This window comes from Hoplias malabaricus, chromosome 16 (assembly GCF_029633855.1).
Source record: "Hoplias malabaricus isolate fHopMal1 chromosome 16, fHopMal1.hap1, whole genome shotgun sequence".
NCBI classification, from domain to species: domain Eukaryota; kingdom Metazoa; phylum Chordata; class Actinopteri; order Characiformes; family Erythrinidae; genus Hoplias; species Hoplias malabaricus.
Window position 1 is genome coordinate 5,627,634 of NC_089815.1, and position 13,920 is coordinate 5,641,553.

The window sequence follows — 13,920 nt, forward strand, 5'->3', positions numbered from 1 at the left end:
CACTTATTAACAGTTTAAGATCAGATTTAAGAACAGATAATCTGCTCACTTATTAAATCTCAATCTCTGGTGCCTAAAAATTTGTACAGTACTGTAGGTCTCCCAGACCCTTCATGGTGCCTGCCTTCTTCTATTCACTGCCGCCCACAGCATGCTATGGTAATATCTGCATGACTGGCAGTACATTGATAAGACATTCTCTTAGCCATATTTATAAATGGTATTTTCTGCATTTAACCCATCTGTGAAAACACACACACTGGTGCACTAGGGGCTGTGAACACACCCAGAGCAGCAGGCATCCATTCACGGCGCTCTGGGAGCAGAAGTGTTTCATTATTGGCAGAGTACTGACTCAATTGTTTACCTTGCAGTTTAAAAACTCCTGGTTATCAGTCTGGATAAGGGAGTAGGAGAACGTTTGTGTTTATATGGGACTCCAGGAGCAGGACGAGCGGACAGCTATAGAGCTATGCACTGAGTATCCCATTTATTGGGTATAACTCTTTTTAGAGGTGTACCCAGAATTTCAATGAAGGAAGGATGCATTGTTACAGGTTGAGGACTTCTACTGGAGTCTTTACTTTAGTGAGTGGGACAGCTACCAACTGCCCTGGATAGTGTTTAAAATAACCTTTAACCCCATTTGAATGCGAACATTTACAGCACTTAAATCGGGGGAATCATTAAAGACTTATTTACTCAACATTTTTCTTCACCAGGATTTAACTGATTTCCTTTGCCTGTGTCACTCTGCAATTTCCCGAAATCTCTAGTAGTAGATGAGTGTGGTAATGCAAGTTTAGTGCAAAAAAAAAATCATCACCAACCTTCTACCTTATTACTTACTTGAGTGGTTTAAATCTGTAACTAGAGGGAGCTTGTCGCTGTGTAATCATTGTCATGATGATAGCTTTTACCAAATATTCAGAGTTATTTGTGGGCACTTGAGAACACAAGCCATAACAACCCTGTGCCTTTGGGTACAGGTGACCTGTAATAGGGAAAATAAACCCTTGACATTATTTCTAGGGGCTCGGCATTGCAGAAATCGCATTATGCAACTTTTGGAGGTGGGTAAGAAACCAAATCCCCACCTTCCACTTCCCCCTTGTGTTACGTCTAGTGACTTATTTGTGTTGTGTTTCTCTACTCTGAGTAAATGCCACAGATGCTGCTGCTGATTTGCTGCTGGAACCGTGCTCTGGTTGGCTGACAGGATTAAGGCGGAACAGATATAAAGCCCTGCTGGATGCCTGAAAGAAGCTCCTCCTCTTCCTCCTAGACTAAGGCTTGTGTGTGCATATGTTGACATGCTATTGTGTGTGAGATTCAGCTCATGCTATTGTGTGTGAGTCAGCTACCTAATGTGGTGTTAACCTAATAGTTATCCTACTAAGTTGGAAGCTGTAGGGGGTGTAGCCTTATTTCTTTTCTTTAAAGGGGTTGAATTGCTTCTGTTTATGTTAGGGAGTTAGGTCATGTTTTTGTATTTTCTTTCTTTATTATTTATGGGTAGGTAAGTTATATATGTTGGGTGGAAAGGGGTTTTGTTTTTTTTAGGCTTAGACCACTCCTGAAGTTTTGCTTCCATTATAATCTTGCAGTCAATAAAACATTTGGAGACTGGAGTCTTGTGACTTTGTGTAGTTTTCTTGGTCTGGTGGGATTGAAGTGTGAGGAGTTGGGAGACATATTTCTTTTTTTTTTTTTTTTATAATTTGTTGCAGCTTACCTAGACAGACTGTAACACTTGATTTTAGGACACTGTTGTAAAAGTAAATTGTACTCTGCAAATATATAAGGGGAGCCCAGGAGCAAACATCTCACATATTATCTAATATTGCTCTAAGTAATCCCAAAGTCAAAAGTGTTCAGCATGGGATAAAGAGTTACTTAACAGTCAGTTCCCTTAGAATAATTTCATGTTTTCAACAGAAAACAGGTGTGTTTTAAGGTTAGATTTGAATAGGGATTGTGAGACAGAATGCTGAATTTCTGGAGGGAGGAAGTTCCAAAGGCGTGGAGGAAGTCTGGAGAAAGCTTGGTTACCAAGACTGAGTAGGTTGGAAAGTTGAAGGTCAGATAAATTAGATAGAGCTTGACTACTGAGAGCTTTGTAGGTGTGCAGGAGAATTTTGAACTGAACATGATATTTAACAGGGAGCCAGTGTAGGTTTTAGAGAACTGTGGTGATGTGGGTGAGGAGACAAGCAGCAAAGTTCTGGACCATCTGAAATTTATGAAGTGGTGAGGAGCTGATTCCAGAAAGTGAGTTACAGTCATTGAGACGGCAGGAGATGAATGCATGGATAGAAGGTGAAAGAAGGAGGTTTTTAATAACGTAACTATCATGTGAATCAAATGTGAGTGTAGAGTCAAGGATGACACCAAGATTACGAACCACAGGGAAGGGGGCAGAGCAACATCATCAATTGAGAGCGTAAGGGAACCAGTTTTTTTGAGGGTGAATTTGGAGCCAATGAGGATAAGATCAGTTGTATAACTGTTAAGCATTAATGAATTGTGTGTCATCCACTGTCTGATTTTTGAGAGAAATGGGAGAGTGGTGGGATATTGATTGAATTGGTCCAGAGGTAAATCTGTGTGCCAAGTTATGAAAAATCTGGCAGAGGGGTAATCTGTAAACAATGAATAGTAAGGGGCCAAGCACTGAGCCTTGAGGGACACCTTGTATGGTGGTAGAAATGGCGGAATTATGGCCAGAAAGTGTGAGACATTGTTTCAGATCCATTATGTAAGACACAAACTAAGGGTAGAACCAGTGACTCCCAGCTCACGTAGTGTTGAAAGGAGGATGGTATGATTTACCCTGTCGAAGGCAGCACTTAAATGAAGTAGGGCACAAGCAGGTTATTGATAACCTTAACCAATTCAGTTTCTGTACTGACGAGTGAGTTGAAGGACCACAGCAGATATACAAGCTTTAGTTAGTACTTATAACTTAGTTCAGTGAAACACAGACGTGGTGAGGTGCCTACCTGATGACCCCTGTGAAGAGCTAGTGATGCAGTGGGTGCTTTGGGTTCTCATGTGATGGGCTCAATGAGTAACCGTAGTTGTTAAGGATAGCTGGTTGCTGATCTGATAATAAATGGCCACAGCAAACTTAGTGCTGAGGTGTAGGAAGTGGTGGGCACTATGTGAATCTCTAATTGAGGGGATCAAAAGAGCAGGTTGTACATTTTGAATGAGTAATAATATCACTGTTAATAGAGGGAATAACAGGGTTGCTCCATAGAAAGGGTCACCCACACGTTTAAAATCTGTGACATATATACGCCACTAGATGTCAGTGTAATAATTTCATAAGATGAAGTAGAATCATTGGAGAAAATGTCCCCTGAGGAGAGGATTATAAACCTGTAGCGGAAATGTTAATACCTCGAACATCTAAAAGTAGAGGGACAGAAATATGGTCTCTGGGACCTTGTTTTTATATAGGCCTACCCAATACTGTACTGTTTTCACTCTCTGAGCCACTGTACTGTTCTCTATAAAGTCTTATTAGATTAAGATGTTAGTGTTGATGTCTGAATCAGTGAAACCCGTTGATATTTCTGTTGTTATTTATTTGTTGCATTTCTGTCTTCCAGTCACTGAGGTAAAGTAAGAGACATGATTTTAAAAACAAGTCTGAAATTGCAGTATGGACTGATCTTGGTCTAAGGAACATAAACTGCACAGACAGTCGCGGCACAAAGGCTACATAGGTCATGTGAAATCTGAGCATGCTGAATATCAGACAAGGACTTAAAAGAGACCATTTTCCATAAACAGAAGAAACATGTTGTCACTGACCAAGGAGAAAACATATGTCGTTTTTTGTCGATTATTAGTGTACTACATTTTCAGATACAGTTTAATGATGAATGAACCCAGTAAACAAGGAACGTCCCTGGACGTTCAAAATAGGTCTAAAAGTAGTCTGTCCGTCAAAGACATATTTTAAACGTCAATGGACGTCCAAAACGCGTTTTATACAAGTAATTTATTTCGGGACCAATTAATAACGTCAGTGGACGTCCAAAATACGTCTAATAGTCGTCTTTTCAATGTCTGTGTTTGGACGTCTTTTCAACTTTCATTTTCAACCTTAAAAGAACGTTGATTAGACGGCAGTCATTGCGTTATTTCAACGTTGAATCAACGGCTAAATGTTTACTGGGAACCAATAGAAACACTCCGAAATTACTTCCCAACCAATTGTGTTTACACTTCCAGTGATAATTACAGAGTACTTATAACCTATCAGTCAGAAATGAGAAGCTGAAAAGCAGGAAAAAGACATGGATTGTTTTTCTTCACTTTCCGATCCGATAGTGTGATTAGTTAAACTGAGGTGTGAAATGATGTGTCTTTGTACAACAATGGTGTCTAAAAAGCAGCAAATACTCTGAGCAAAAAGCTTACAAAGCAATATGAATATCCCACTCTGACGCCATATTCAAACTGATTGACATGTTGTCGCTGCCACAGCTCCAGAGCTCCTTCATTTGACCCTCACCTCCAGTCATTATCTGTGAGGAGTTCAATAAAGTCATTTTGGAACTTTTCTATTGGTTCATTCATCACCAACGTTTCACACAAACAGATGTTTTCAGATTATGTAAAAAAAAAACAGGTCGTGAAGTGTTCTGACCTGACCACTATAATATTTAATGACTGTAATCCAGAATGTAAGTTAAACCTTTGGTCTAAAAGCAGTCACACATTTTTGAAACTCTTTTTTATTGCTTTTTATATGCAGTCATATATTGTAGTAAATGACACACACTGAAGACAACAATGTAAAACAATCAGTAAAATAAAGAAGTAACGGCAGTAAAAGAGACAGAATTTATATAAATGTACAGTGTATACACACACAAACACACACATTCCAGTTTCCTGTACTGCCATTATTTCATTATTTTACTGATGGTTGTACACCTTTTTATACACACACACAAAGATTAGTAAAATTGTGTATAATAGAAGAATGTTAAGGTATAATACCACACACTATTAAAACCTTAGATGTGTTGTTTATAACATTTATTTTCAGCCTCATTTGCTTCAAATGTTCTTTGTACATGTCTTTATTTGATGTGAAGTGAGAAGAGCTTTAACAGCACAAGTATGATCTCTGTCTGTTATCTGTGCAGATAATCAGCTGTTTATGAAGTGCCTTGCACATCAGACTTAGTTTCAGCTCACTAAAATATACAGTGCAAAAATAATGTATGGTACGTCAACCCAATGTCTTTTTATTCCTGTGAAACAAACTGAAACAGGGAAAAACTGATTTATCATTCATTATTATCAAATAAGAGTTTTTCAGCTACTAACAAATCTGCTCTTAAAATTGGATTTTTATATTTAGATGTAATGATGTATAAGGACAAGATTCACAAGATAGTTTGCAACTTCTTTTGCCAGGGTAAGAGGTACTTAAAGTACTTAAAAATCTAATTCAAAAACTTATTTTAAATCACTCATTCAATCTGAGAACCATCTCATGAATAGTTTCTAGCATTTGGCTCAATAACTTGTTATTTCTTGCTTGTTCTTGCTGTAAATCTGTATGATTTTTGGAGTAAATGCATATTGCAGTAAATGCTAAATCCATAATAAACATCAATTATAGCTTCTTTGGGAAAATAAATGCTCAAATAGGTATTTCCCACAAACTACGTGACAAGTAATTAAAGAAATAGAAGCTAGTTGTTTACTGCAAAAATACTGGAAAACCAAAGACATCAACATAGAGATGATATTTGCATAATACTGTGTTTTAGTTGTTTTCCTTCGAGATCAACTTACTGAAACTGTCCTTTCCGCTTCAGTCCATCTTCAGAGGTCAGCAGAAGGAGCAGTGACGTGATTGAGGTCTGTGAGTGTGTAGTAAACATGAAGTGCATCAGGACTCTATGCTTTGTCCTCTGGAGTTTTGTATTCTCCTCCACAGCAGATGAGTACAGGGAGCGAGCCCTGGCATTGATGGCTGACACTCCACTCATAGATGGGTGAGAAAGATTTCATAGCTTTATAGTGAAGATTACAGTCTATCATTTAAGACAAGAGTTTTCAAAAGCTTGACTATAGCCAAAACATTGCTTTGTTGAAGAAGGAATCAACTGATTATGAATTTCTGCATAATGGACTAAGATGTAGACTATGTATTTAGACTGTTTTCATGGTAAATGCTCCAAACTAGAGACATTTCAATTTGTTCACAATGGAGGTGATAGGAACCACAGTCTGTGAAATGGACCAGTACAAGGCCTGATGCCTGGGTTGTTACTTTATGATAGTTTTTTGATGGCAGTTGGGCTAATACATATTTTTTAAAGTTATTTGTTATAAAGAGGTACATGCAGTGCATTACAAGGCTAAATATCCATCCAAGTAACCAACATTACTTATACAAAATTCAGAAAAAAGTAAGTGTATTACGCCTTTTGGAACTAAATCTACCTGAATAGGTTTAGTTCTCTTTTTCAGTAATCATTTGCTCTTTAAGGTTATGGTTACAATAACAGGATCCCAATGCATTTTGTGATTTATTAACTCACACAGACACAATGACCTGCCATGGCAGTTGAGGTCGAAATTCAACAACCAGCTCAGCTCTGTGGATCTGTACACTCTCAAAGACACCCACACCAACATCCCCAAAATCAAAGAGGGTCGCCTCGCAGCACAGGTACTGTCTGGACACAAGGGACACACCTTGGTTCCATGCGTTTTACAGGCCATTTTTAAAACATGATCTGTATTAACTTTTGGAAATGTACACTACATGTTACTGGAAATTTGCAACCTGACCTAGGCATGTACAAACATTTGCATACAGCTGTGTATACCAGTGGCGGATGCTGGTCTTTCAAGGAGGGGAAGCTCAATTTCCGCCTACATCATAAAATGTGTCGGTTTATTTATACGTAAATTCTACCCTCCGTTCCTTTTCAAGAAAATGACCTGTGACCCTGTCGTACCAACAAGGCGTCTTTTCCAGGGACATGACTAGTGTCCTCTCAATGGCCAGCAGAGCTAGGCTGCTAAAACGGCCTTGGCCCATGTGAAGTGTGTCCGCCTGTGAGTGCTTTGTGACGGTGGAGGGGCTCAGCAGCACCCGCTGGACAGAAACTGCGATAGAAGTCAGAAAGAGTGATAGAAGTCTGTCTCCAAACACAAGCAGCTACAAAAAACCCACCAGAAATAGAAGCTCGATTTATCACTAGTCGTTTTTAACAAAGAAAATGCCGCTAAGAGGATTAAGAAAGTCTGGTTTTTTCGCTGTCAATCAAAAAGGGATTCAACCTCAAACAGATCATCCAATCATCATGCAGAAGCTGAGCGTCCGGGCCAGCCGAGGCCAGCCCACTGCCCCATAGACCCCCAGAGACGCTGAGCGTCCGGTGGGCGGGACAAAGCCCAGCATTTATCCAATGACTCGTCTCGTTTCGCTGCACTTCGCTGCTTCTCCATTGAACTCTGTGGACGCTCAGCGTTTAAATCACTGTTAATCTGCGGGAATGATTGAGAGGAAAGCCGCGTCTTTACCAGTGATAAGAAGCTGATTCTGAACAAAAGTTGAGCGCGTTGTAGTGCATATTTATTCAATGACATGTACACAAAACAGTATATATTTGATCACTTATTTTCTGACATTTTAGGGGAAGCTGAGCTTCCCTTGCAATATTAGAGCAATCGCCACTGGTGTATACCTTTATCTCATTTTTAATATAATACTTATTTAATATAAGGCTTGCAAGAGGATTATGCCCATCCAAATGCTATAGGGCTATGAGGGGAAATTACAAGGTGGGGACTTTCTAACACACACACGGACACTTTTGAGTCGCCAATCCAACGTGTGTTTTTGGACTGTGGGAGGAAACCGGAGCACCCGGAGGAAACCCACGCGGACACAGGGAGAACACACCAACTCCTCACAGACAGTCACCCGGAGGAAACCCACGCAGACACAGGGAGAACACACCACACTCCTCACAGACAGTCACCCGGAGCAGGAATCGAACCCACAACCTCCAGGTCTCTGGAGCTGTGTGACACTACCTGCTGCGCCACCGTGCCGCCCCCAGCATCATTGTGCTGCCCAAAGATCATCATGTAATCCCAAATTTTATGTTGCAGCTAACAGTAACTACGTTTCTACTGTAGTGTTTATATATAAAAAAAAAACATTTAGATTTGAACCGTAGCTCATTTGGCCAGATTTTAAAAGAGGTGTGTATCAGCAGGCCGACCACAAATTCAAAAACATTTTATAGCCCCAAGCTAGGTTTCCATGAGCAGCTACGAGAGCGAAACAACTAAACCAACTGGTTTTAGACAACCAGAACATGCTCGAACATGCTTTTTAGACTGGTTAGAACAAAAAAATGTTTTTTTGTTGCATTATTAAAGCATATTGTATATAATATATTTTGTTTCCTAACTGCTGTATACAAGTAAACATCACCCACTGCCTATATTTATGTGCTTCCATCATTCGTCTAATCTGATGGAGACAAAGATTAGTGCTCTGTTATTTGTATACAGGAGTTAGGAAACAAAATATATAATATCCATCCATTATCTGTAACCGCTTATCCAATTTAGGGTTGCGGGGGGGTCCAGAGCCTACCTGGAATCATCGGGCGCAAGGCGGGAATACACCCTGGAGGGGACGCCAGTCCTTCACAGGGCAACACAGACACACACATTCACTCACACCTACGGACACTTTCAAGTCACCAATCCACCTGCAACGTGTGTTTTTGGACTGTGGGAGGAAACCGGAGCACCCGGAGGAAACCCACGTGGACACGGGGAGAACACACCAACTCCTCACATATATTATATCCAATATGCTTTAATAATGCAACAAAAAATGGAACCATAATACTGTCACAACCCATTTTCCTTGACATTTTTTTGTTTTAACCAGTGTAAAAAGCATGTTCGAGCATGTGGAAATTAATTGGGTTAGTTTCTGTTTAAAACCAGTTGGTTTAGTTGTTTCGCTCTCGTAGCTGCTCATGGAAACCTTGCTTGGGGCTATAAAACGATTTTGTATTTGTGGTCCGCCTGCTGTCACAAACCTCTTTTAGAATATGACCAAATGAGCTACAGTTCAAACCTAAATGTTTTTTTTTATATAAACACTACAGTAGAAACGTAGTTACTGTTAGCTGCAGCATAAAGCAAACAGTTAGTCAACAGAATGATACAAGAAACATGCTGTATTCACCAAAATAGGAGAAGCAGAAACAAATGTTAATCAAATCTTGAGGAAATTTGGGATTACATGATGATCTTTGGGCAGCACAATGATGCTGGGGCGGCACGGTGGCGCAGCAGGTAGTGTCGCAGTCACACAGCTCCAGGGACCTGGAGTGGGTTGTGGGTTCGATTCCCACTCCGGGTGACTGTCTGTGAGGAGTTGGTGTGTTCTCCCCGTGTCCGCGTGGGTTTCCTCCGGGTGCTCCGGTTTCCTCCCACAGTCCAAAAACACACGTTGGTAGGTGGATTGGCGACTCAAAAGTGTCCGTAGGTGTGAGTGTGTGTGTATTGCCCTGTGAAGGACTGGCACCCCTTCCAGGGTGTATTCCTGCCTTGTATACACCATTCCAGGTACAAAAATGAATGAAAGAATGGTCTAATTTGAAGACATGGTTTCATATGAGGTGTACACAGTAAATTCACCACTGTTAAATAAACACTATTAGTGTTAAATTAACACTGTTAGTGCAATAATTGAACAGTCTCAGTTTTAAGTTAAAACTAATAGTGTTGATTTAACACTGGCAAATTTACAATGTATCATTAGATTTACAATCTTTAAATATTGCTTAGTACTGCATTTACATTTTTATTTTAATAGTAAAATACCACTGTCATCTGGCATGAATGAGTTGTTCTACTTAGCCTTGTCATTTCAGTCAAGAATTAAGAGGAAATTCAAATGATTGGTTCTCGTTGGTCCTCTCCGCCCTGCTCACTGGGTCGTGCTGTCCAGTTAGTGGCGCGGGTGATTGTTCCGCGCTGCACGGTTCAACTGAGTACATCGATTTGGACCGACTTTTGAAGTGTTCAGCTTCCCATTAAACCGCTGTTCTACCGAGCGTTGGTTTGGCGGTTTCAGTTACACCTCCCGTTTTTAATTCAGGACCTACCCACAGCCACATGGAGCTAATTTAGGGGCAAAAGTTTTGTTCATTTGATTAAAAAAAACAAAAACAATCTAAAGATCCCCAGTTACGATATTTACGTGCCATGTTTGTTTACCGTACATGGTTTCTCCATGGCTTAATATGTGTATAACATCTCAAGTGAGGAAGAAAAAATATTTTGTACAGTATTTTTCTGATTATCTCTTTCAGGATACACTGTAAAAAATGTGACCCATTAGTTACTTAAAAATATTATGGCAACAAAGTGACACGTAATATTAATGAGTAGAATAAATTAACTAAATTTAAGCGAGAAAATTATGTAAATGTTAATAAAATGCACAGTTATAATGTGTTGGATTTAGTAATAAAATGCCTAAATATGAATTAATATAGCTCAAAAATATTGAGTAAGTACAACTTAATTTCACAAGGAAAGGACTATTTATCTGAGAAAACTTAATTAATATTTACTAAATATCTTGCAAGTATTGATTTACATTTACTAAATATCTGGCAAAAATTGAGTATCATGTACTAGGTTTCTGGAGAAAGCTTGTTTCTATTTACTAATTATAGTAACTTTACATCTATTCAATAATATCACGTGTCACTTTGTTGCCATAATTTGTTTATTTAAATCTACTTAATATGTCCTTTTTGTGCCATGTTCGAGTCAACAGGTCAATATGCATAAAAATAATACCAGATAAACATTTATTCAACTCTTGCAACATTTATTCATACAAAAATTGAAAATTGATACAACTACATCAAGGATCACAGGCAGAATATATTTTGGGGATGTGATGCAAGCTCAAAACTTGTTGGTGCACTTAAATCTCAGCAATGTTTTGAGACAGCACTCATCTTATACCAGATCAATTTAATTAGGATTCAGCATGCACCAGCAAATAGATGAGTATTAGTTTTAACTTCATAAGCAAGTGTAATGTTTTAGTGTTGGTCTTTTCTATTCATCTATTTGCAGGTGCATCCTGAGTCCTAATTAGATTGACTGGGTATAATTGTTAACAAAATATGATATCTTGTATTTGAAATACATTATGTACATAAAATATAACTCTAGCTGTCTATGTTTTTGAACATAACCTACATGACAACCAATCAAATGAGAGCATCCGTCCACTACAGAGCAACCCAGAGCACAGCATGCCATGCTTATGTAACTGCAGGGAAGAGATCACTGATGCAACAGCAGAATATATAGTGCCTTGTGAAAGTATTTGGCTCCATGGACTTTTCAAACTTTTGCTACATAAAGATATAAAATTAAAAATTTTTGTGAAGAATCAACAACAAGTGGGACACAATCGTGAAGTGGAATGAAATTTGTTTGATGTGTCAAACTTTTTTAACAAATAAAAAACTGAAAAGTGGGGCGAGCAATATTATTCGGCCCACTTGCGTTAATAATATTGCATGCCCCACTTTTCAGTTTTTTATTTGATATTTTATTTTATTCACGATTGTGTCCCACTTGTTGTTGATTCGTCACAAAAAATTTAAATTTCATATCTTTATGTTTGAATCCTGAAATGTGGCAAAAGTTTGAAAAGTTCATGGAGCCAAATACTTTCACAAGGCACTATATATTCTGCTGTTGCACCAGTGATCTCTTCCCTGCAGTTACATAAGCATGGCATGCTGTGCTCTGGGTTGCTCTGTAGTAGACGGATGCTCTCATTTGATTGGTTGTCATGTAGGTTATGTTCAAAAACATAGACAGCTAGGGTTAGTTTCCAACCTATACCGAACCACCTCTAACCCCCCACCCCCCCAACTCCAACATCTTAACAACTTGAACGTTGAACGTGTATTTCCAGATTCTGTTTAAAAACAGTTGTGCAGTCTGCCTTGCAGCACAGAAAAACAACTGTAACTCAAATGCTTTTGCCATATGTTATGAAAATGCACAAGGTCCTTTCCCATGGGCTTCAGAAAATATCTTTCTTATCTATGAGAAGCATATACAGTGAAATTCTGTCAAAATCATACTGTTGAAAGCCAAGAGGTCCCTCTGTTTAATAAGAGTAGAATGGTTTAGGCATTATGGATATTTTTGAGAAATCCATATCAGTAAATATTCAGTATTACTTTATGAGTAAAAGTATACAGTGAAATCTTACCAAAATCATACAGGTAATAACCAAGATGCCCCTCTGTTTAATGACAGAATTCCATATCAGTAAATATTCAGTATGAGTTTATGAGAAAAGTATACAGTGAAGTTCTACCAAAATCATACAGTTAATAGCCAAGAGGTCTCTCTCTATCTCTATCACTCTATCTGTCCCAAAGTGGATGTGGTGTTCTCCGCAATGAAAAACCGTAATGACGCGCCTATACGTGCATTCGGATTTGAAGCGTATGCGTAATTTTTGAGAAATCCATATTGGAAGGTATTCAGTATGATTTTATGAGAAAAATATACAGTGAAATTCTACCAAAATCATACAGTTAATAGTTTAGGCGTTATGGGTAGATTTTGAGAAGTCCATATCAGTATGTATTTAATATGAGTTTATGAGAAAAGTACAAAGTGAAATTCTACCAAAATCATACAGTTGATAGCCAAGAGGTCCCTCTATTTAATGACAGTGGAATGGTTTAGGCATTATGGGTATTTTGGGAGAAATCCATATTGGTACATGTTCAGTATGAGTTTATGAGAAAAGTATACAGTGAAATTCTACCAACATCATACAGTTAATAGCAAAGAGGTCCCTCTGTTTAATGACAGTGGAATGGTTTAGGCATTATGGGTAATTTTTGAGAAATCCATATTCTTAAATGTTCAATATGAGTTTATGAGAAAAGTACACAGTGAAATTCTGCCAAAATCATACAGTTAATAGCCAAGAGGACCCTCTGTTTAATGAAAGTGGAATGGTTTAGGCATTATGGGTAATTTTTGAGAAATCCATATCGGTAAATATTTAGTATGAGTTTATGCGAAAAGTATACAGTGAAATTCTACCAAAATCATACAGTTAATAGCCAAGAGGTCCCTCTGTTTAATGACAGTGGAATGGTTTAGGCATTATGGGTAATTTTTGAGAAATCCATATTGGTAGGTATTCAGTATAAATTCATGAGAATATTATACAGTGAGATCCCACTGTTTAATGACAGTAAAATGTAATCTGTATTTCTACATGTCCACCAGGATTACTATTCAAAGCCAGTTAAGTGTTTATAGAAAAGTAAAAAATACGTAAATATATGAAATAATCAAAGCGTGTTTTGCCTCTTTAAAGTGGTTTAAAACTAAATATATTCCTAATGGCTTGATAATTTTAGTCCATTTTAGCATTGCGTGCACTTATTTAGTAACAGAGACATCACTGCTCAAACGTGGGTTTCGGATTGAAGCGCGGATGACTTGACCGTCAGTTTCCAAAGTGCGGACAGCTTGACTCCAGTTGTAATGACCGTTTGAAAGTATACTCTTAAGGAGACTGAGCGTCGTGTCATGGCTTCATTATACCGTCAACAGACACATGAAACTACATGCAAACTACAGAAAGCACAACATGTTGGGAAGGCTGATATTAATTGTAATGTAGGCGAGGTTTATATTAGTGGTATTCACTCTGGGGTGCCAGTCAGAGCACAGGAAAGAGGCAGACGTTTAACTATTCCTCTCTTTACTTGCAATTCAGAGCAGCAATACAGAACATTGCACATTAGCAGATATTGCAGTAGGTAGAGG

The 13,920-nt window shown here is 38.5% G+C and overlaps 1 protein-coding gene across 1 annotated transcript in view; it reads left to right on the forward strand.

Moving 5' to 3' along the window:
* The first annotated feature begins 5,901 nt into the window (after positions 1-5,901).
* dpep1 (dipeptidase 1) overlaps positions 5,902-13,920 on the forward strand; it is a 49,351-nt gene continuing 41,332 nt past the window's right edge. The window contains exons 1-2 of the mRNA XM_066648011.1: positions 5,902-6,029; positions 6,583-6,709. Of these exons, the coding sequence (XP_066504108.1) occupies positions 5,914-6,029; positions 6,583-6,709 (243 nt within the window). The 5' untranslated portion in view covers positions 5,902-5,913. The remainder of the gene's footprint in view (positions 6,030-6,582; positions 6,710-13,920) is intronic.